Genomic DNA, 22,948 nt, shown 5'->3' on the forward strand with positions numbered 1-22,948 from the left:
TCACTGATACTGATATCAACACCCAGAGAGGAGAGTTCAGCTGAATACTACATGAACCATCGACCATTAAAAGACATGATCAGAAGCTGTAGATACAGATACTTGAAGCAGGAGAACCTTGAACTTCCAGAGCTGTTAACAAGAATGGGTCAAATTGTGAAGGAAAACAATGGACATGTGAGCTGTGATGTTTTTAATGAAACATCGGGTGGTGAGCAGGAAAACCTGAAACAAGAGGAAGAACCCATTTTTAACTTGGCTTCTACAGAAGCTGTTGGTAAGTGAAGAACAATCACACAGGACAAATTATTGCTTTAATTATTAACCACTGAAAATATGAGCAAACTATTGTACTTGACATGATTGTGTCTTTGACAGAGGTGAAAACTCCCAGTGAATTTTCAACAACCCAACCATGTAAGTATATTATCCAGGTAAATACAGTGATAATTCACAACACAACACTGAGATTTATAGTATGTTTATCTGTGGAATCAGTAAAGTATGTTTTTTTGCAGCTAATGATAAGGTAACTGACTGAAAAGGATCCATAATAAACTGACTGAAAAACTATTTTTTTAAAAAGGAGAGAAAAAACCTAATTTGAGATACTGTGACATAAAATTTTCATATTTGATAAAATTAGAGGGCATTTCAGTTTTGAAGAGGCGATGTGTAAATCCCTCCTTGTTTTTGTGTAATTACAGTGGGTTACAGTTAATCTGATGAACTGAGACGTGAACAATGTATTCATTTTATTCTGCAACCTAATGTTTTATTTTATGGACTTTCATTGCAGGTGAACTGAGGATCATGATTGGTAAAATCAAGGACAAAAAGAAAACTCTCTTCGGATCTATCACTGGCAGCAAACATTTAGATTTTTTAAAATTCAACCCACAAAAGCCATGTGAGGCTACCAAAGGAGAGTGGAGAGGAAAACCAGTAACAGTGGTGAAAACTCCAGACATGTTCAGTCTGTCTGTGGGAGCAGTGAGAGAAGAAGTGAAGAAGTGTGTGTCTCTTTGTTCTCCTGGACCAAATGTTCTGCTGCTGTCGGTGAAGCCTTCAAAGTTCACTGAGGAGAACAGAAAAACTCTGAACTTCATCCTGAGTTTGTTTGGTCAAGATGCTTTTAAACACTTGATGGTCTTCCTAACAGAGAAGACGAGTAGATCACAATCCACTGTTCATCAACTGCTTCTAGACTGTGGAGGAAGACAATGCAACATGCTTGAAAATGACCATAATCAGCTGATGGAGAAGATTGAGTACACTGTGCAAACAAACAGAGGAACCTTCCTCACCTTCCCTGAAGAGACCAGGAGAACAAAGTCTGAACCCATGAAACCAGCTCTAAACCTGGTTCTGTGTGGGAGGAGAGGAGCAGGGAAGACTCCAGCAGCTGAGGCCATTTTAGGTCAGACAGAGCTTCATTCAGTCTCCAACTCATCAGAGTGTGTTAAACATCAGGGAGAGGTGTGTGGACGTCAGGTTTCCCTGGTGGAGCTTCCTGCCTTGTCTGGAAAACCTCAGGAGGAAGTGATGGAGGAATCACTCAGGTGTATCTCCCTCTGTGATCCTGAGGGCGCCCATGGCTTCATCCTGGTCCTACCTGTGGGTCCCCTCACTGATGAAGACAAAGGAGAGTTAGAAACCATCCAGAACACATTCAGCTGTAAAGTCAATGACTTCACCATGATCCTGTTCACTGTGGAGTAGTGTTGTCACGATACCAACATTTTGGTACCGGTTTTCGGTACTTTTCCAAATAAAAAGAGAACACAAAAAATGTCATTATTGACTTTATCTTAATAGAAAATCTTAGAACTATAACATATGTACCAGTAAATAATCACTAAATCAGTAAACAGTCACTGCTGCTGCAGGATTAAATTTCCATATTATTCTGAGCTCTTCCTAAATTAAAACATTAGTGGTCTGTTTAAAAATGAATATCAACTTGTTTTCTTTGCATTATTTGAGGTCTGAAAACACTGCATCTTTTTTTTTGTTATTTTGACCAGTTGTAATTTTTGGGAGAAATTGTCATCAGTAGTTTATAGAATGAAACACAAACGTTCATTTTACTTAAAGGGATAGTTCACCCTAGAATGATATTTCGCTCATTATCTACTCACCCTCATGTTGACTAAGGGCTGGAAGAAGTTTCAGAGTCCTCCGTCCCTTCTCTGAGTTACAGGGGGTCTCAGCGTAGCAGTGCATGTCCATATAACGGTTGTAAAGGGACACCAGAGCTCTTCGTAAAAAAACACACACAAAAAAACGTCCAAATACCTCCATGCTGCTCGTATGTAATGTCCGTCTTGTGCTGAAGCCCCAAATTGCGTAATTGTCCCGAAAAAAATTAAATAAGTCTATATTTTAAGCTTGTTTGTAGCGGAAGCTTCTCAAAGCTCCTCTTCCTGGTCCGTCCAAATCTCGCGTGATTCGCAGTAACCGCACTGACGCCGGCGCAAATCACGCGAGATTTGGACGGACCAGGAAGAGGAGCTTTGAGAAGCTTCCGCTACAAACAAGCTTAAAATATAGACTTATTTAATTTTTTTCGGGACAATTACGCAATTTGGGGCTTCAGCACAAGACGGACATTACATACGAGCAGCATGGAGGTATTTGGATGTTTTTTTGTGTGTGTTTTTTTACGAAGAGCTCTGGTGTCCCTTTACAACCGTTATATGGACATGCACTGCTACACCAAGACCCCCTGTAACTCAGAGAAGGGACGGAGGACTCTGAAACTTCTTCCAGCCCTTAGTCCACATGAGGGTGAGTAGATAATGAGCGAAATATCATTCTAGGGTGAACTATCCCTTTAAACACACACACCTATTGTCCCCCCCCCCCCCCCCCCCTCCTCCTCCGCGTAGCGCTCCTTCGCTGTGTTCACTCACTCACTCACAGAGAGAGAGAGAGAGAGAGAGAGAGAGAGAGACTATGTATGTCAGTGGTGGTGCGCGGTAAAAACGAAACTTACCGTATCAACCAGCAGTGTTTGCATTAATTAACGAGTCTGTAGCGGCCCGTCTCTCTCTCTCCCGCGCGGCGCACACACACATAAACACAGGCACATGGACAGGTGGCGCTGTAATGGTAATTTAAAAAAAAGCACCTTGCTTCGTTTGTGGTTCGCTCACTCGCTCGTCTCGGCTCAAATTACAATGCAGCGACTTCACGCGGCGATGTCACCGCTGCCGGCGGCGCAAAATGAAAGTACCGGTCCCATCTAAGCGCAGTATGGTACCGTTTTAAATGCGTTAGTACCCCGGTACCACTCTAGTACCGGTATACCGAACAACCCTACTGTGGAGTCAGATCCTACAGCTCCAGCTGTTGTTAACTTTGTCAGAGATGACAGAGACATCCAGAAGCTCTGTCAGAGCTGTGGAGGAAGATCTGTTGTTGTCAACATCAAGGACAAACAGCAGATCCCTGAGCTGTTGGACACTGTGGACAAGATGAGACTCAACCAGGACAAACCATCCTGCTACACAACTGAGACTTTTGCACATGTGCAAATAGAAAAGATCATACAACTAGAAAAACACATCAACAAACTACAGGCTGACCAGACAACAAAAGCTTTAGTCTGTTGTAAGTAATGTTTATTCACTAATTATTTTTATTTGATTTCATAGTTTTTTTTCAGCAGCAATGAGATGCTTATCTGTTTTACCCACAAATACTGGTTAAACCTATTCCATTGCTGACAAAAGCCAGGTGTTAGCAGAACTTACTGAGTTTTTAGACAATTGGAAATGACGATTTTGTCTGAAAAGGAAAATGTATCACTCACATGTACAAAGATCTCAATGAGAAATTAGTGAGATAAAATGGGAGAGAATTTTAAAGTCTAAATAACATTCAGGAAGCCTCTTTAATTAACTCATTGGCTGCCATTGACGTCTATAGACGTCAATCTAATTACAACCGTTCACTGCCATTGACGTCTATAGACGTCGATTGCGTTTTTCAACGGGAAGGGCTGGAGGACGGTCTGGCGGAGCTTGTCCATCAATATCAGGCTTGTAAACTAGTGTAATGACGTGTAGTTGCCCTGTAGGGGGCAGCAGTGCCCTCTTTGGATGAGAGATCAGCATTGATTATGAGAAGAAGAAGCGAGATGACAAGAGCTATGCTAAAGAAACTTAGCTAAAGAAACGGAGCCTATGTGTTCCGCACGTCGGCACATTATGTACCGTGTGTGTCGCGGTAGTTCGGAGAGGAAGAGGGTCGCGATCGTGAGAAAACGACGGAAATCATTGAAAAAGACACCGACGCTGGACACCGGCGATCAAGCCGGGCCAAGTGGTGAGAATCAGCAGCTGACGGTGTCACCACAGACCAGAGCCCAGCTCAACTGACGGCTCGGTGGACGTGACCCGAGCGATTCCGTCCGGATCAACCAGGAGCAGCAGAGACTCGTCCCCACGCTCCAGAAAGACATGAAGGTAATAATATAATACATCAATGGTAAAAATAATAAAATAAACTAACTTGCTAGCGAGCTAACTTTTACTGCTTAGAGAAGGGCGGATCGCTTTGATCGGAAATGTTAAAAAAAAAAAAAAAAACTCCACATCACACTTGACTACATCTATAAGAGATGTATTTTTATGGTAATTCTATATATTTCTATAATTTACAGGTGGTGGATCGAGCAGTGGTCGACCATGGGGCAGAGGTCATGTGACAGCTACAAACGTACAAAAAAGTTAATGCATTTTTACTGATATTTGTAAATAAATTATTATTTTGCCATCAAAAGTCCTTTCTCAGTGTTGTTTTTGTTGTTTTATAGAAGGAGAACACTGTTCAGATGTGTGAGGTGTCACTAAAGCAAAAAATATCAACGTCAAAGTCACTGTTCTGCTTGACATGCTTCTTTCCACAAAAAGCTCGTTTTCTCAGTGTTTTGGTCAAAAACTGCTGTTTTTGGCGAAACCAGCTACATTCTACTGCTGTTTACAAAAGAACGGAAAAAGGTAGAAACAAACTTTTTTTTCCTATTGAACAAAGAGAGTCTACTCTTTCTCTTGGTAGTTTCGGTGTTTATATAGTCATAGAACACAATGTTCTGTGGGTCTTATAAGATCGTTCAAAATGCTCTAAAACGGCTGGCAGTATGGGCGTCTCTTTTCTGAAAATGGCTGGCAGCCAATGAGTTAATTTCTCTACCGAGTACTGAAAGCAGAACCAATATTACTGGGTTTTGGTACCACCCCAAGGCATTTTTGAAAAACGAGAGGGATACCCTCCCATGATAGGATTCAATAGTTTGTTCCACCATCAAAGAACCACATGAGTAAAAATGTGTGCCACCTTAAAGCAGAAGTAAGTGGAATTTTTTGTGTTAATATAAGTCTTAAATAGTTATATCTTCCGACGGCAATCACTTACATAGAGTGTTTGGTCTGAAACACGGGTCTGTCAGTCACTCTGCTCTGCTGTAAGCCGAGGAGAAAACACAGATGGGTATTAGCTCACGCAATGTGATTTACTAAGTCTGGAAGTGAATTGTGGTGATTGTGACTGACATTGCAACGACTGTCTGAATTTAACACGTTTGAAAAGGACGTGGTAATCAGCTAAGCATTATGAACAAAAGGCTGCTGTTTTTGCTAAGTCCCAAGAATGATTGAGGTCACTCAAATGCATTATATCTTGCAATCTACTGTATAATGTCCAAATTCTCAATTCGTAAAATAACTCCAGATCTTCTCATTTCACAGGTAATGAACAGACTCAAAGCTCAGACTGTCTCAGGATTGTGCTGATAGGGAAGACTGGAAGTGGAAAGAGTTCTTCAGGAAACACCACACTGGGAAGAAAAGAGTTCAAAGCTGAATCGAGTCCCAAATCAGTCACCAGGTTTTGTCAGAAAGCTCAGGGTGAAGTGGACGGTCGTCCTGTTGTTGTGGTCAACACTCCTGGTCTGTTTGACACAACCTTGTCCAAAGAACAAGTTAATGAGGAGATGGTGAAATGTATCAGTCTTCTGGCTCCAGGACCACATGTCTTCCTGTTGGTGATACAGATCGGAAGATTCACAGACGAGGAGAAGGACACATTGAAACTCATCAAGAAAGTCTTTGGGAAGAATTCAGAAAAGTTTACCATCATTCTTTTTACAAGAGGAGATACACTGATACAGGAGGAGCAGACCATTGAAGAGTACATCAACAAATGTGATGATTCCTTTAAGAAGTTGATCTCTGACTGTGGAGGAAGATACCATGTGTTTAATAACTATGATAAACACAATCACACACAAGTCAAAGAGCTGATAAAGAAGATCGACACCATGGTGAAGAGAAATGGAGGAAGCTGTTTCACTAATGAGATGCTGCAAGAGGCTGAAGCAGCAATACAGAAAGAAGTGAAGAAGATCTTGAAGGAGAATGAAGAGAGAGATGGAGGAACTAGAAAGAAAACATGAAGAAGAAAAAGAGGACATGAAAAGAAGAATGGAAGAACAGAGAGCAGAAATTGAACGAGAGAGAAAACTGAAAGATGAACAACTCAAGGAAATGGAGGAAAATATAAAGAAGGAACGTGAAGAGAAACAGAGAGAACAGGAAGAGAGAGAAGAAGAAGACAAGAAGAAGAGAGAACAGGAAGAAATTCAACGACAAGAGTGGGAACAAAAAATAAAAGACCTGGAGGATGAAATAAGATCAAAAGCAGAATCAAAAGAGATCGCTGACAAAAAGTTGAAGGAGAGTAAAGAGGAGATGAGAAAACAACAGGAAGGCTGGGAGAAGACACAAAAAGAGTGGTGGGAAAAACGAAAACAAGAAGATGAACAGAGACGACAGGAAGAACAAACAAAACTCAGAAAACTCCAAGAAGAATATGAACAAGAAAGAGAAAAATCTGAAAACAAAAGAAAAGAAGAGGACAGAGTGAGAAGAGAACAGGAAGAGAAGGAGCGTAAAGAATTGGAGGAAAGGTTTAAGGCAGAAACGGAGAAGATGAAGAAGAAGCACGAGGAGGAGGCCAGAAAACAAGCTGAAGAATTCAATGAGTTCATAGAGAAAAAGGAGATAGACTTTGCAGCTCAGATAGACAAATACATGAAGGAAGTGATGGATCTGAAGAAAGAAATAGAGGAAAAACAAAGAGAAGATGAACATTTACAGGATCTCCCAGAACACAAAGAAAAAGATCTGAAACAAGGTATGGATGAACTACAGGACAAACAAGAGATGACTAAGTTGATTCTGCTACTGCTGACCAAAAAGAAAGAAAACAGGAAAAAAATCAAGACGATGCAGAAAGTGCAGAAAAAAGAGATGAATGATCTTCTAAAAGAACATTCACTTGAAAACAAAAGAAAAGAAAAAGAAAAACTGGATGAATTTAAGAAAAGACACAAAGAAGAAATGAAATCATCGGAGAAAGAATTTGTGTACCAAAGTAAAGAAGAACAGAGGATGAGAAGAGCTGAGCTGTCCATCAAACAGGGGCAAGAAATTAAAGAGTGGGAACAGATGTTTTTGAAACAGCAAAGACAAAAGAAGAAAGAAGAACTGTATGAACTACAGAAGGACCATGAGGAAAAACTGAAAAAAATAAAAAATAAACTTTTGGAAGAAAACAAAACAAATGAGAACGAAAAATTAGATGAACTGCAAAGGAAACATGAGGAAGAGATGAACGAGTTGAAAGAGAAAATTGCAACCCAAGATGAAGACAGTGACAGGCAAGACCTGGAGGAACTGCAGAAAAAACATGAAAAAGAGATTGATGAACTGAAAGAGAAACTTCTGAGCCCAGAGGAGCAGCACCCCTGTTGGATTTCATGAGGAAAAGATCCAAAGTGCAGAGAAAAACTGAGATAACATCAAGTTAGAAACAAGTACACAGACGCTCTGCTAGAAGAAGGGCAATTTTCCTTTGCCAGGGTATTTTGTTTTTATTGCCTTACACCAGGGCTCTTCAACATTTTCCAGGCCAAGGACCCCCAAACCGATGGAGAGATGGAGCGGGGACCCCCTACTTATATATATTGTATAAAATTGTGTTTTATATTTAACTGGTCCTGTAGTGCCATATGCCAAAAGTAGCTACCATATTCTGGAATATAAATAATATAAAAGGGACTTACATAAAAAATATATGCCATGCCATCTATGATCACAACAGGTCACAACTACGCTCGTGGTAACTGAACGCTGCTTCTGCACCAATGAAAGAATTACACGACTAAACCATAAAAAGACAGAGAAAACAAAGCACAGTTTCCCCCACTGTCTTTTTCTCTGGCCTTTTATGCATTTATTTTGAAAGGGCAGCTGGAGAGAGACGGGGGCGCGGAGAGAAAGTGAGAGGGGGGATTGACACCAGAGGCGGGTCCAGGATATTTTCTGAGGGGTGGCACAGGGGGTACCAACAGTGAATCTGGGGGGGGCACCCAAAAGTAACAAAAATGAAGGCTGCCACTGATCGCTGTCTTGAATGTTTATATTGTACAGTTACACATGTCTTCATCTTGCTTTTATTGGCCACGTTAAATCTTTCAACTTGTGAGGAAGATGCCTGTGACCTTCTCATTTTCCATTTGTCAATATTAAAATGATAGTCAATCAATAATCAACTCTGTCTTGTAAATAAGAAGTCTTAGCATGAACATTACTCAAATGGTGAAAATTGAGAGCAATAACAATCTTACACCATTTTATATATTTACTATACAGAACACTATAGGATGTTTGCTGTACAGAGTTGATTAAGAGCCTACACAGTAATAGCAGTGCCTTTATCTCCTATATAATATTAACCAGTCCACCTGGACTTATTTTGTTTTTTTAGCTGTAAAAGTGTCATACAGTCTGCTATGAGTATGTGCTTTTGTCCCTTTTTTCAGGACAACTTCTTCTTTCAACATCTGGCAGTTTTTCTCTACTGTGTGATATAAGTGTTATAACAGGGTGTGATAACAGAAAAACACAAAAAACTTAATTGAATTTTTAGTGGTTTTTACTCAATAAGGCACTGAGAATATACATGGATAAAATAATTTTAATGTACAAAATGAACTTTGAACTATAATACACTAGAAACAACAATTATGTCAATTTTGAACCAGTAGTTGTTTGTTTTAGGTCTCATTTTTCCTAAGTGGGTCCAGGCGTTTTTGGCCCTGCTGGTAACTTACTGCAAACAGCCTGTCCATCTGTAAGCAGAGACCTACATTGCACTGCTGACATTTCCATTGAATGTTTCTTTTGTAGACAGTGTAGGCTATGCTTTCTCCATCTCTCCAGTGCAAGTAGGGACAGGAAAACAGCTGGCAAAGACTTGTAGTGTTGTTGATGGCTGTTCTTCAGCAGACATCCTAAAAGTAAAAAAGATCAGATCAGATTCATCTCAAAGAAAATACTTGATCAGCAGTAGAATAAGAAAAAAAAGTAATAAACATGACAGCAGTGTCCACAATAAAGATAAAAGTAAGACACCTTCAGTAAAATAAACAAAACTATTGTTTGAAACTAGCAGGATAGGACCAATGGAGTCAACTCACTCCAATTTCCATGCAGGTACCACCACAGCAACTTCATGTGCCATCAAAACTGTGTGATTTATGCAGATTTATGCAAATTTATGCACATTTGCTCATGTTAACAAAGAATTTCAAAAAACTTGTATTACATTTTTTGTTTGTCTTAATGTAAGGAATCAACTCAGTAATTTTCATGGAGATATCTAAAGGTTAAAAATTTTACCCTATTCATGTGAAAAAAACGTTTTATATGCGTAAATGCGATATGTTTGGGTGTTGTTCTAAACTTTCCCCTAATGGGATTCTTCAGGGCTTTTTTTCCCTCACTCAGGACATGCTGAGGATACAAAATCAGTTGAGTTTGCTTCTGTTGCAATTTGTTTAACCTTTTCTCATAAAATGACTGGACTAACACTGCTGGTTGATAAGTTTCGTTTTTTTCCACCACTAGCATGCATGTCTCTCTCTCTCTCTCTCTCTCTCTCTCTCTCTCTCTCTCTCTCTCTCTCTCTGTGTGTGAGTGAGTGAACAGAAAGAGCGCTATGCGGAGATGATTTAACGGAACGATATTGCGTTGATGGAAAAAAAAAAATCAGAGTCAATTTGTGGCTTGGTCTTGATTCTGTGGCGCTGCACCACATTGGTCTACGTATGGAAAACAATAGGTGTGTGTTTGAGTAAAATGAACGTTTGTGTTTCATTCTATAAACTACTGATAACAATTTCTCCCAAAAATTACAACTGGTCAAAATAACAAAAAAAGATGCAGTGTTTTCAGACCTCAAATAATGCAAAGAAAACAAGTTGATATTCATTTTTAAACAGACCACTAATGTTTTAATTTAGGAAGAGTTCAGATTAATATCGATAGAAATTTCAATTTTAATCCTGCAGCAGCAGTGATTGATTATTTACTGATGCATAATAGTTCTAAGATGTTCTATTAAAATAAAGTCAATAATGACATGTTTTGTGTTCTCTTTGTATTTGGAAAAGTATCAAAGAACATGTTGGTACCAATACCGGTACCAACATGTTTGTAGTTCTGCTTGAATTTCTTCTCAAAATTGCATCAGATTGATGCTTTCAAATATGAAATATTAAATTTTTTCTTCCGGGGGTCTCCCCGGACCTCCCCTAGAGGGGTCGTATCCTTCTCACCTTTTTCACCCATGGCCTGTTTTCATGTCTGATTATTGATGATCAGAGTTGATATTGATCTGGTGGTAGTTCTGTGGTTCGGCCTCCAGGTGGCAGCAGAGTAAAGAGATTCATCCTGAACAGAGACACTTCATGGACTGTTACAGAGACGAGCATCACTGTGATCCTGTAAATATAAGAATCTAACTCATTAAGTGATGATTTATTTCCCACTGTTGGGGAACAATGTTTTTTTGTTTGTTGTTTTTTCAAATAAAGTTTTATTTTTGCTTAAGTTTTTGTTTTTAATCTATTTAACTTTAGGTTAAAGCAGATATCAGTGGAATGTTTTTGTTAATATAAGTCCTAAATAGTCCTATTTTCCGTCAGCAATCACTTACATGAAGTATTTCAGCCTAAACACGAGTCTCTCCGTCACTCTGCTCTGCTGTAACCCGAGGAGAAAATTTTCCTTGTGGGATACAAGTGTTATCCAATGAGGGGAGAGAACGGCATGAAGGGCTGTGTGTGCAGCCAAGGGATGCGCGTGAATGTGGTGACGTAGCACGTGGACCAATTGATGCCTGACAAGGGCGGGGGCTGCTAACTCATGGTGCGTTCAAGGAAACTCGTACTTTGTGTTTTTCCTTCCTGTGAAGTCATACCAGTTCGATCTGGTACGAGTTCACGGGTCGGAAGTTACGAGTGGCCGTTATAGGGAACTTTCACAGACAACAGGACGGTAAAAACACGAGCTACGGGTTACCTGGAACGCTACCAAGTCGTAGTTGTGACTTGAAGCTGTAACTTACGGTTTCAAAAGCCTGCCTTGAACACAGCATTAGCCGAAACGGCCGTGAAGCTGATATCTGCTTTAACTTTAGGTTACATAGCTCTCACTTGTCAACCGTGGTTGAATTTACTGAATTTGAATTGTCACCTATTTAATACCCAGCATATTTATGTGTCATTTATTTTATTTTATAAGTAATCCTAAAAAGAGTTATCGTAGTTTAGATGTTTGTTTGTTTTTTATCCTAGTGGGATACATTTTATATAGTATAAATACTATATGGACAGTGTGACTGTGATGGTAGTCCAGGGGTTAAGCACTTAGCTGAATACTGCTTTTTACACCATCCCGGCTCCGGGTTGTTCCCTCGAGTCACAGGGCACATCTGAATGCGAGCAAAATTTTTGTGTGCAAGAAGGAGTAATGTGAGCACAGGCATGTGATTTTTGAGTTGAAGCACATCATTTGCAGACATTTAAGGGTGAGCACAAAATGTGAACATGAGAAAAAATCTGAGCACAGGAAGGAGCTGTGTCACTGAAAAGGGATGAAATCATGCTCTCAAAAATCTATGCACTTGATTAAAGATAGGATAGTTATTCCATACCCATTCAAGTTCATTTTAATTTTGCGTTTCTGTGGATGGGAGCGTCTCTGCCACAGTCAGGACACTCTCCTTCTACTCCTCTTAACCAGACGGGGTTGACAGCTCATCACTCCTCCCACTTCTCCAGGTAAAACATCTCAGACTGGTGCTGCATTCAGGTTTTGTTGGGAAAATTCAAGTTTGTTTACAGTCAGTAATTATAGACAACTTGCTGTGGAGGCGACAACATCATTTCACTCTGTGTTTTCCTGCAGGTACAACAGCTCCGTGGTGATGATCAGACGTCTCTATCAAACTCTATCACACAGCCATCAATAAATACACCTGCTCTACAAGCTGAGAAACAACCTTTACAGTAATCAATGAGTCAATCACATTTTACTCAAAAATGAGAGAAAGCCTGGAAGCTATGAACAAAAAAAATATTTAAAGTATAAATTAATAATACATTCAATTTGGTGATAAAATTGTTATTTTTGTCTAGTTTGTGTATTTCCACATTTCTGCCATAAATATAGCCTATCTTAAATTCTAAGTTTCACAGAACTACTTGTGTATTTTAAATGATTTCATTCATGGAGCACACGAGCAGCTGCAAGACAGGAAATGTTTTCTTGAGTGTTCCTCAGTACACCTATAATGGTAACTATATATGGTCAACTATGGACATTTTTATTTCTGACTTTCAACATGACACATGTAGGCTAGTGATGATCAGATCTTCAAGTGGTGGGAATTAATCATTGAATACGTTGAAGTTCAGACCTTGGACTCATCTCTTCATCGAAGAATCAACCACTTCTGAAAAGCATCATTACACTCCTCTAATCTTATATCACTGGACCTTTGAACATATGAGCTCTCCCACTCCCTTTTTATTGATTTATTAGCCTATGGTATCGGGACAATAACTGCAAAGAGTTCAGGATGAAAGTGGAGTGACAACGCAGCAACAAATTTAGCCATGAATAAAATGTGGCTAAAACTTTGAAAAAAAATCAAGGAAATTTTAATTGATCAGAAGCAATTATTGGACATCAAAAGGTGATCATCGATCATTCGCAGGTGAGTGTCCAGATTCACTTTTAATTTGAAACCAGCTCTCTTGTGGGTGTTCCTCAATACACCTAAAATATCAATATGACAACTGTTTTATTTCATGTTGTAGTGATGATCCCGTTGCTAAGTGCTTATATATTTCTGGTAATATGTAAACTGTAGAAAAAAAGAACTAATAATAATAATAATAATGTAAAAAAGAGTAATATGTCTGGGATTTTGTTACATAGTCTCATTGTGGTGGCTGTCTTTCAGAATGTCAAATAATCGCACTGTAGGAACAGTACCGGTATTTAATATTACGTGAATGAAAATGAGATGAAATTCCATTTTAAAAAGTATTTAAAGTGAAATTAAATTCATATAGCCTAGTAGAAAAACTACACTCTCAAACTAGTGCAGCAGCACATTATGTCACATATTATCCTGACTAAAGAAGCATGAACATCAAATATACAGATTATTAGCAATATACAGTGTACAGAACCCCATCTAATAAAAATGTTGAAATATAAACTATGAAATTCACCTATACAACTGTTCAATTTAGATATTATGGCTCTCACACTTATTTCACCTGACCTTTGAACAACAATTATGGCCATTTTATATCTGACTCTGTACATGATACATGTTGTAGTGGTGGGGATGAATCATTGAATACTTTGAACTTCAGACCTTGGACTCATGTTTTCATTGAAGAGTCAACCACTTCTGTAAAGCATCATTACACTCCTCTAATCTTCAATCACCTGACCTTTGAACATATGAGCTCTCCCACTCCTTTTTTATTTATTTATTATATAAGTATCGGGACAATAACGGCAAACAGCTCAGGATCAAAATGGAGTGATAGCGTATTAACAAATTCAGCTCTAAATTAAATGGGACCTTAACGTAAAATTCAAATCGATCAGAAGCAATTATTGGACATCAAAAGTGATTATTGATCATTCACAGGCGAGTGTCCAGTTCGTTTTTAAAGATACAACATAAGTTACAAGAGAATGTGAAGGAGAGATGCCAAAAACCCTGCAGCTTGTGTAGTGGCATTCTCCAGACTACATAGTATTGTAGGATATGATTACAGTGTTGTATGCATTTTGTAAACCATAAAAAGTTTTACACATGATATAAACAAACATAATTGTACATAGCACTAATGAAGATGCATTTCCTTAGTTTCCTTACCTTGGACTCAGGTCTGTGTTTTAATCAGCAGATTGAAAAGAGCTAAGCTATAAGTACGTGAAAAGAGAAATGTTTTTAACCTGGACTTAAAAGAGCTTACAGTTGGGGCTGATTTCAGTTCTGCTGGTAGTTTGTTCCACTTGTGAGCAGCATCACAGCTTATGCTGCTTCACCATGTCTGGTCTGAACTCTGTGCTCCACTATCTGACCTGAGTCAGTAGATCTCAGAGCTCTACTGGGTTTATACTCTACTAACATGTCTTTCATGTATTCTGGACCTAAACCATTCAGTGATTTGTAAACCAGTAGCAGAACTTTAAAATCTATATAATCATAATTGAATTTCAATCAGGACAGACTATTAAGAATGGAATAAGATGGGATGTGGAGCAGGAAGACATTTATTGTAAACAAATGATTTTTTGGTGCTTAGGCCCCAGGGAGCAGATCAGCTTAAAAGACAGATTGATGTGAAGCCTCTATCTGAAGAGGACTTCCCCCGGGCCCAGACACTGGTGATGGTAGGGACGAGAGAGAGAGAGAGAGCACTTTTAAACATGACAGCTGAAAGCTGATTGGAGAAGGAGAGAAGGTGGCGGATTGTGATTGGATGAGGACAAATGCTGAGGGGTGGATCAAGAGAGATGAAATAGATTCAGTGAGCATGCTTGGAGAGCTGTTATCATGACAAAGTTTTGATGAGCGATGAATCTGAGAATTTCAGAGCAAAGCAGGAAAGAGCCAGAATGGAGGAGTACACAAGAGTTTGTTACCAACTGCCTAAAGCTAAAAAAAGAGGCTATGCAAAGTACAGTGTTGTATCGAGCAATGTCATCATGGAATGCACTGCCAGAACACATTACCAAAGAAAAAACAAAACTAGGCTTTAAGAGGCTATTGAAATGTCACCTAACAGCCCAGAGGTAGAAGGGGCACATGTTAAAGACACACAAAGACGGCATAAGTGTACACATATAAATACATACACATACATACTCACAGATGTTGATGATTAAGATTGTTGTTACTGTTTTATTTTTATTTTTTTTCAAGTTGATGAATTAGATTATTATTTCTGTTTCATTTTGTTCTTACCTGATTTCACTTTATTGTTATTAGCCTATATCTCTGATTATTGCTGCAATGGTTATTATCATTAGTGTAAGCTTTTTTCTATTATTATTGTTTGTATTTTTATTTTAACTTTTCTTCACATTTTATGTGATTTTACGGTGGACCCCAGGAAGATTAGTGGCTGCTGTGCAGCTGCTAATGGGGATCCAATTAAAATAAACAAATAAACACAGACACCGAGGTTTATCTATTATACTGTAGTGCTCCACTGGGGTACAATATCACATTAAAAGCCCCTGAAATGAGCACAATAGGTCCCCTTTAATCTTGGCTCATTTGCCACTTTTACCAAAGGAAAAGAAATTGTAAAGGCACTAAAAGATGTTCCGTAAATTGTTTGACTATTGTGTTATTAATGTGTAAAAAAAGAAAAAAAAAAGGATTGAGTGTGACAGAAGCTAAACTCTATTCTCTCTTCCTTCCAGGTGAATTAGTCCTGATTTCCTCAGAGCTCACAATGGCAGGTGCAGCACCAGGTGAGTCAGTGAAGCATCATATGTTGTTACAATGAATCTCCCCTTAGATATAAAATTTTTGGGGTAATGGTATGAGCCATGTTACTGTAATTCACTCATTAATTTATTCTTTTAAATTATTCAATCCAATTAAGAAAGTCATAGTAGAGAAGAAGCTGTGTTGGATTCTCAGTAGTGACGTGCAGTGCCTTTGCCTTCCTCAAAAACCTTATATGTTCTGGGAAGGAAAATAATAACCATTTCAAAGACAAAGACATTGGAGCACTCTGTGCTATAATTTTAAAGTAAAGGAAAATACATTTGGTTGAATTCAGAAGTTGCAGCCCTGATCTTAATATAACTACCGTATTTAAGGCATCTATTTGTTTGATGAGTTACTTCAAAAATATTTATTCATCTGGCATATTTAATATCAATACCCACAACAACACACAAACTTAATCCCGGACAGTTGTGAATCACTTTTCCACAGTCAATGACAGTGATCAATGTCGCCAGTCAATAGTTTTGTTCTATAACTAGATGATACCTGGCTCTGCTAAAGGACACATGTAAACAAACTGCTTTGTTCTCAGAACTGCAGAAGTTCAGCACACAACTTTGGTTGCATTCAGGCAGGCACAGTAGGCACAAGTTGTTGCTATTATTTAGACTAGATCTCAGTCAATGTTAAACTTTCTACTGGGTTCTTGTTGATGATAAAAGACACATTCATTTCCCACAGTTAATAAGTTAATATATTGATCTTTTAATGAGAGAAACACAAGCATGGGATCATTTGGAATCATAAGTATTGATATTTCAAGATCAATTTGCACGGCACAGATACTCAACTAAGTTTGGATTAAGTAGTCAATAATGTAAGTATGATTTACAATTATAAATCATAGTTTTTAGTCCAATGACACTCAGTTGTTTTAGATTTTAATTATAATATTGTTGATGTCAGTGATTGCATGGAAAAATAAAGAATGAGTCAATGACTCTTTTTTTCTGTGTCCTTAAAGATGAAGATGCACCTCTGAAGCGCAAAAACAGCTTGGAATGGCTGCCACCTAACAGTGAGTCAACCTGAATTGAACCAGAGTGTTTTGTATCATTAGAGTACATTTAATTTTAAGATTACACAAGGAAATTACACATGTAGTCCTTCCACTGCATTACCTGAATATGCAGCTAAAGCTGTGAGCTATCAGAATCCATTTTGATTTAGTTTAATCCTAGACAAAGGCTGCATAACACCAATTCCAATTTTGCAACCCAAAGGTCTGGATAAATACTGAAGACAGTGCTGAAGTCCACATGGGGACTTGATGTTGCATTTCATAGAAACTGAGTAGCCTACTAGCAGTGTCACAGAATTTGCATTCAGGTTTATTGCTACAAAACTGTACACACATTGTGCTGCTTCAGAACACTCACAGTTTTCCTTGAATAATTAAAAAAAAAAATCTTTTCAGTGTCTGAGCTGAGGGTTGTTCTGCTGGGGAACAGCTGGTCTGAGAGGAGTTCAGTGGGGAACTTCATACTAGGAGAGACCAAGTTCAACACTAAGGAAGAACCACATGGTTGTCAAAAACAAAGTGGACAGTTGAAGGAGAAACAAATAGTCGTCATCAACTCTCCAGATCTGCTGCATCCAAACATCTCTGAAGACAAACTGACAGAGTTTATAAAGGACTGTGTGAGTCTCTCTGATCCTGGACCTCATGTGTTCCTGCTGGTTCTACAGCCTCAAGACTTCACTGAGGAACAAAGACTGAGGCTCTGCAGAGTCATGAAACTCTTCAGTGATCAATCATTTGATCATTCACTGATACTGATATCAACACCCAGAGAGGAGAGTTTAGGTGAAAACTACATGAACCATCCACCATTAAAACACATGATCAGAATCTGTAGAGACAGATACTTGAAGCAGGAGAACCTTGAACTTCCAGAGCTGTTGACAAGAATGGGTCAAATTGTGAAGGAAAACAATGGACATGTGGACTGGGATGTTTTTGAGGAAGCATCAGGTTTGACATGTGATCAGGAAAACCTGAAACAAGAGGAAGTAACTGTGGCTCCTACAAAAACTGTTGGTAAGTGCAGGACAATCACTCAGTAAATTACTTTTTTTTTTTTTTTAACTTTTTTTTTTTATTAATCACTGAAAACAGATGTACTTAACAGTAATGACAGAGGTGAAAATTCCCAGTAAATGTTCAACAACCCAACCATGTAGTATTAACATGTCATTATTATCCAGGTGATAATTCACAACACAACACTGAGATCTACATTATATTCATTTGGGGCTAATTATAAGGTAACTGACTGAAAAAAATATTAAAATTATCATATTGGATAAAATTAGAGGGCATTTCAGTTTTGATACAATAAGAGGCCATGTGTAAATCCCTCCTTGTTGTTATGTAACTAATGGTGGGTTACAGTTAATGTGATGAATTAAGACGTGAACAATGTGCTCATTTTATTCTGCAACCTAATGATTAGTTTTTGGGCTGTCATTGCAGATGAACTGAGGATCATGATGATTGGGAAAATGAAGGAGAATAAGAACACATTCATCAAATTGATGACTAGCAGCAAACATTTAGATCTTTTCAAATTCAACCCACAGAAGCCATGTGAGGCTACCAAAGGAAAGTGGAGAGGAAAACCAGTAACAGTGGTGAAAACTCCAGACATGTTTAGTCTGTCTGTGGGAGCAGTGAGAGAAGAAGTGAAGAACTGTGTGTCTCTTTGTTCTCCTGGACCAAATGTTCTGCTGCTGATGGTGAAGCCTTCAAAGTTCACTGAGGAGAACAGAAAAACTCTGAACTTCATCCTGAGTTTGTTTGGTCAAGATGCTTTGAAACACTCAATGGTCGTCCTAACAGAGAGGACGAGTAGATCACAATCCACTGTTCATCAACTGCTTCAAGACTGTGGAGGAAGACAATACACCATGTTTGAATATGACCATTATCAGCTAATGGAGAAGATTGAGAACATTGTGCAAACAAACATAGGATCCTTCAGTGAAGAGTCTGGACTCATGAAACCAGCTCTAAACCTGGTTCTGTGTGGGAGGAGAGGAGCAGGGAAGACTTCAGCAGCTGAGGCCATTTTAGGTCAGACAGAGCTTCATTCAGTCTCCAACTCATCAGAGTGTGCTAAACATCAGGGAGAGGTGTGTGGACGTCAGGTTTCCCTGGTGGAGCTTCCTGCCTTGTATGGAAAACCTCAGGAGGAAGTGATGGAGGAATCACTCAGGTGTATCTCCCTCTGTGATCCTGAGGGCGTCCATGGCTTCATCCTGGTCCTACCCGTGGGTCCCCTCACTGATGAAGACAAAGGAGAGTTAGAAACCATTCAGAACACATTCAGCTGTAGAGTCAATGACTTCACCATGATCCTGTTCACTGTGGAGTCAGATCATACAGCTCCAGCTTTTGATAACTTTGTCAGAGATAACAGAGACATCCAGGAGCTCTGTCAGAGCTGTGGAGGAAGATCTGTTGTTGTCAACATCAAGGACAAACAGCAGATCCCTGAGCTGTTGGACACTGTGGACAAGATGAGAGCTGACAAGGACAAACCATCCTGCTACACAACTGTGACTTTTGCACATGTGCAAATAGAAAAGATCATTCAGCAACAGAAAAACATCACCAGTCTACAGGCTAAACTAAGGGACCAGACAACAAAAGCTGTTGTTAGTTGTAAGTAATGTATTTTATTTTTAAATGTTCTGTGTGTGTGTGTGTGTGTGTGTGTGTGTGTGTGTGTGTGTGTGTGTGTGTGTGTGTGTGTGTGTGTGTGTGTGTGTGCGTGCGTGCATGTGTGCGTGTGTGTGTGTGTGTGTGTGTGTGTGTGTGTGTGTGTGTGTGTGTGTGTGTGTGTGTGTGTGTGTGTTAATCACAGAGGCAGGAAATGCTCTGGGCCAGGAATTAAAACATACAACAGATTTTGAGATATATACAAACTGTGAAAAGACCGGGTAGGAATATCAGAATGGTTCTCTTCATACCTGTTGAACAATTATTGGTCAAATGCACATGTCATGTTTGGTGCCTGATTTAGGAGCCAAATGTGCATTTTGCCTGTCCTGTGTTACGTTTTTTAGGCTGCAGATATTTATTTGATTATTATTTCCAGCAGTGGACACACAGTTGTGGTTTCACATAATTTATTTGTGTGGCAGACATCAAAAGACAAGGTTGGAGTGGAGCTCTGATAGTTTCCTTTTTTTGCTCCAGGTGTTGGCAGGATGGAGCAGGTTTTTAGGCAATTTGTCTGAAAGACTGAATTATAATTAAAATATGTTTCACTCTGTCATGTACTGCACAGTGCTCTCTCACAGGGCCAGTAAATCAAAAAGAGAATGACATGTCTCTCATGGACTCACTTATTGTAGGGACTTTGTCCTATACTAGAAGAGATGCTTAATGATTCATTCTAGGGGGGTCTCCATGAAGTGGGATTAAGGGAAAGCCTAATTTATTTTGCAGATTTAAGGGACCACGAGGAGTTTGGGAAAGCAAAGTGTTTTCACACTACATTTCCCATGAGCCTCTGCGAGCACGGTGAAGACATTTGCTAAGAATGTTTTCAAATCAAGAATGAAAGTTGGAGGTTTGAATACGATCAGATACCGTTGTAGTTTCGACCATAAACGGCGATTCAGCAGCGTTATTCCCATGACCTGCCGGGAAACCTAAAGTAGGAAATGCTGGGCGAGCCGACCACTAAATAATAGGTAATAACAAAATAACAATAAAGACAAAACGATATGTTTATCAAAAATGGACCCGTTAACAAGTGTGGGTAATGTAGATTCATCCACATTAATATGAGACTCTTTTATAACCAAAAGCAAACTCCTCAGGGCAGGGCCGTTGTATGGGGGAGAAAGGTGATGATAATTCTAGGGGCCCAGCGCCCAGTAGGGCCCATAAAAAACCCCAGTAGTCTAATCTTTGTATGACTGATTTATTAGGGCCACGGGCAATCGCACCGGGCACTGATCCCTACAGCTATGAAATAGCTGCAGGGACCAGTGCCCGGGCAAAGCCCGGGCACTACTGTTATTGTGTGGATTTTTTCTTCTTATTAGTGTGAATGCTGGAAGCATTCACACTATTGTTATTCTGTTCGGCCATTTTCTTTATTCTCTTTTTTTATTTTTATTAGTGTGACTTTTAAACTTCTAATTGCTCATTTATGATGCTTTTTTAAGCATCATTGAAAAATCTCACATTCATCAAAGTCTCAACCTCTAGTTCATTGGGAGTGTTTGAATGGCCTAGTGGATAAGGTTCCTGCCATCCAACCTCAAGGTCACAGGTTCAAATCCCACTTGAGCAGTCTTGTTAGTGTGTCAGCCACTTTGAACTTTAACCAAAACCACTTGGTCTGGTCACATGATCAAACTTGATAATGCATATGCGCCCCCACCTACTCTCTTTACCTCTTTCAATCTTGGTTTGTGTTAAAGAGGAACTAAACCCCTAAACCACTTTTTTCTGCTGAAAACAAATGTATTTGGGTATAAGGTAGTGTTGTCAGTTGATTCTGGTCCAACTTTTGACATTTTAGTCAAAATATTTCAATTTGGTGTATTTTGTAGTAAAAATGTAGAGTGACTGCCCTCTATGGGTTGAAACACGGCTATTACAATCAAATTTTTCTATTGGCTGAGATGGAGGCAGATGACGTTTTGGAGGCAGCTTTCGTCACCGGCCACTAGCTCCCCGGCCAATCAGCACCGGCTGCTGCCTGCCGCTAACGGTTGCTAGGCACTCTAGCTGCTCTGCTGCGGCTAACAAGTGGAACAAGTGGCACAAACTACCAGCAGAACTGAAATCAGCCCCAACTGTAAGCACTTTTAACTCATTGAGTGCCAACCACGTAATTTCTCGTTTTTCGTTCCCATGCGTTGAGTGCCAAAAACGAAATTTTTCGTTTTTTGCTTTTTTTTTAAATTATGAAAATAGACACTTTAATACACATTATATGTAAATTTGGGGACTCTACGACGAGGAGAACTGAAATAGATGACGATCAAAGTCACATGACAGCTCATGATCTGGAAGTTTTTATCATAACTCAGCTTCTGCAAACGGAGTTCTGCATGTGGATGCAGCAGCTGCTCCGCTGCTGCTCCGCTCTCACCCGCGAGGCTGCAGCAGCTGGGAGATGAACCAGGAAGCTCTCAGCCGACAGTCCCGCCCGGTCTTCATATGGAGCAACACCGTGTCCTCCCCAAAGTCCTCCCGCGGTAAAATCTGATGGTCTCTGGACCAAAGCAGACCGGCACCACCGACCCGTACCACAGACGGACCGCGACCACCGGCGGGACCGGTGTTCGCGAGCCGCTGTGGCCGGCAGAGCCTCACGTTCCGCGGCGAGAGGCTGTGACACGGCACGGTGCGTCTGTGTTATTGCTGTTTAGTGGCGCCCCCCCCGCCCCCGATGGTGGTTTTGTGAATAGAACAACAATTGTTGTGTATATTTATCTTATACGAGCCCTTTGATCCAGAAATGCGAGTGTGAGAAGAGCGACAGACACAAACAGCGCACCTTTCATAAAAGACGCTGTATCTCCTTTTCTAGAAAAAAAGGAGGGATTTTGGTGAAACCCAGCCATGTTTAGCTTGACTTTTCTCAGGAACGGAGGCACGTAGAAACAAACGGTTTGTGGCCATTTGAAGGATAAAGTTAAACCTTTCAAATGAGCTACAGTATGTGTTGGTGGCAATAATATAGAATACACTATGGCTCTAAAATAAAAAGTCAAATATGGTCTAATTTGCCGGTACACTTGACTAAAACTTTGGAAAGGAGCGCGGCACTCAATGAGTTAAATCCAGGTTAAAAACATTTCTCTTTTCACGTGCTTATAGCTGAGAACTTAAAACTTTATCTATTTTCTTTTATTTTACTTTTATTTGCTCTTGCTTTTAACTCTGTTTTCAGTGTTTTGTTTGTTTTTATTCTGTCTTATGCTTCTTTTTTGTTTTTTATTTTTTTAT

The 22,948-nt window shown here is 39.5% G+C and overlaps 2 protein-coding genes across 2 annotated transcripts in view; both read left to right on the top strand.

The window, feature by feature from the left end:
• The first annotated feature begins 1,230 nt into the window (after positions 1–1,230).
• LOC146980862 (GTPase IMAP family member 4-like) lies at positions 1,231–1,722 on the top strand. Its single transcript, XM_085788033.1, has one exon. The coding sequence runs from the start codon at positions 1,231–1,233 to the stop codon at positions 1,720–1,722; it is 492 nt and encodes a 163-aa protein (XP_085644159.1).
• A 14,097-nt stretch (positions 1,723–15,819) lies between these two features.
• Positions 15,820–22,948, top strand: part of LOC146980863 (uncharacterized) — a 35,777-nt gene continuing 28,648 nt past the window's right edge. The window contains exons 1-4 of the mRNA XM_085788034.1: positions 15,820–15,926; positions 16,934–16,987; positions 17,387–18,010; positions 18,446–19,629. Coding sequence (XP_085644160.1) covers positions 15,908–15,926; positions 16,934–16,987; positions 17,387–18,010; positions 18,446–19,629 — 1,881 coding nt within the window. The 5' untranslated portion in view covers positions 15,820–15,907. The remainder of the gene's footprint in view (positions 15,927–16,933; positions 16,988–17,386; positions 18,011–18,445; positions 19,630–22,948) is intronic.

Source organism: Trachurus japonicus, chromosome 9, assembly GCF_045865225.1.
Source record: "Trachurus japonicus isolate A0001 chromosome 9, Traja_1.0".
Lineage (NCBI taxonomy): Eukaryota > Metazoa > Chordata > Actinopteri > Carangiformes > Carangidae > Trachurus > Trachurus japonicus.

What these genes read in the sequence shown, in the direction of transcription:
- LOC146980862 (XM_085788033.1), top strand. Translation starts at nt 1,231, where the DNA reads ATGCTTGAAAATGACCATAATCAGCTGATGGAGAAGATTGAGTACACT.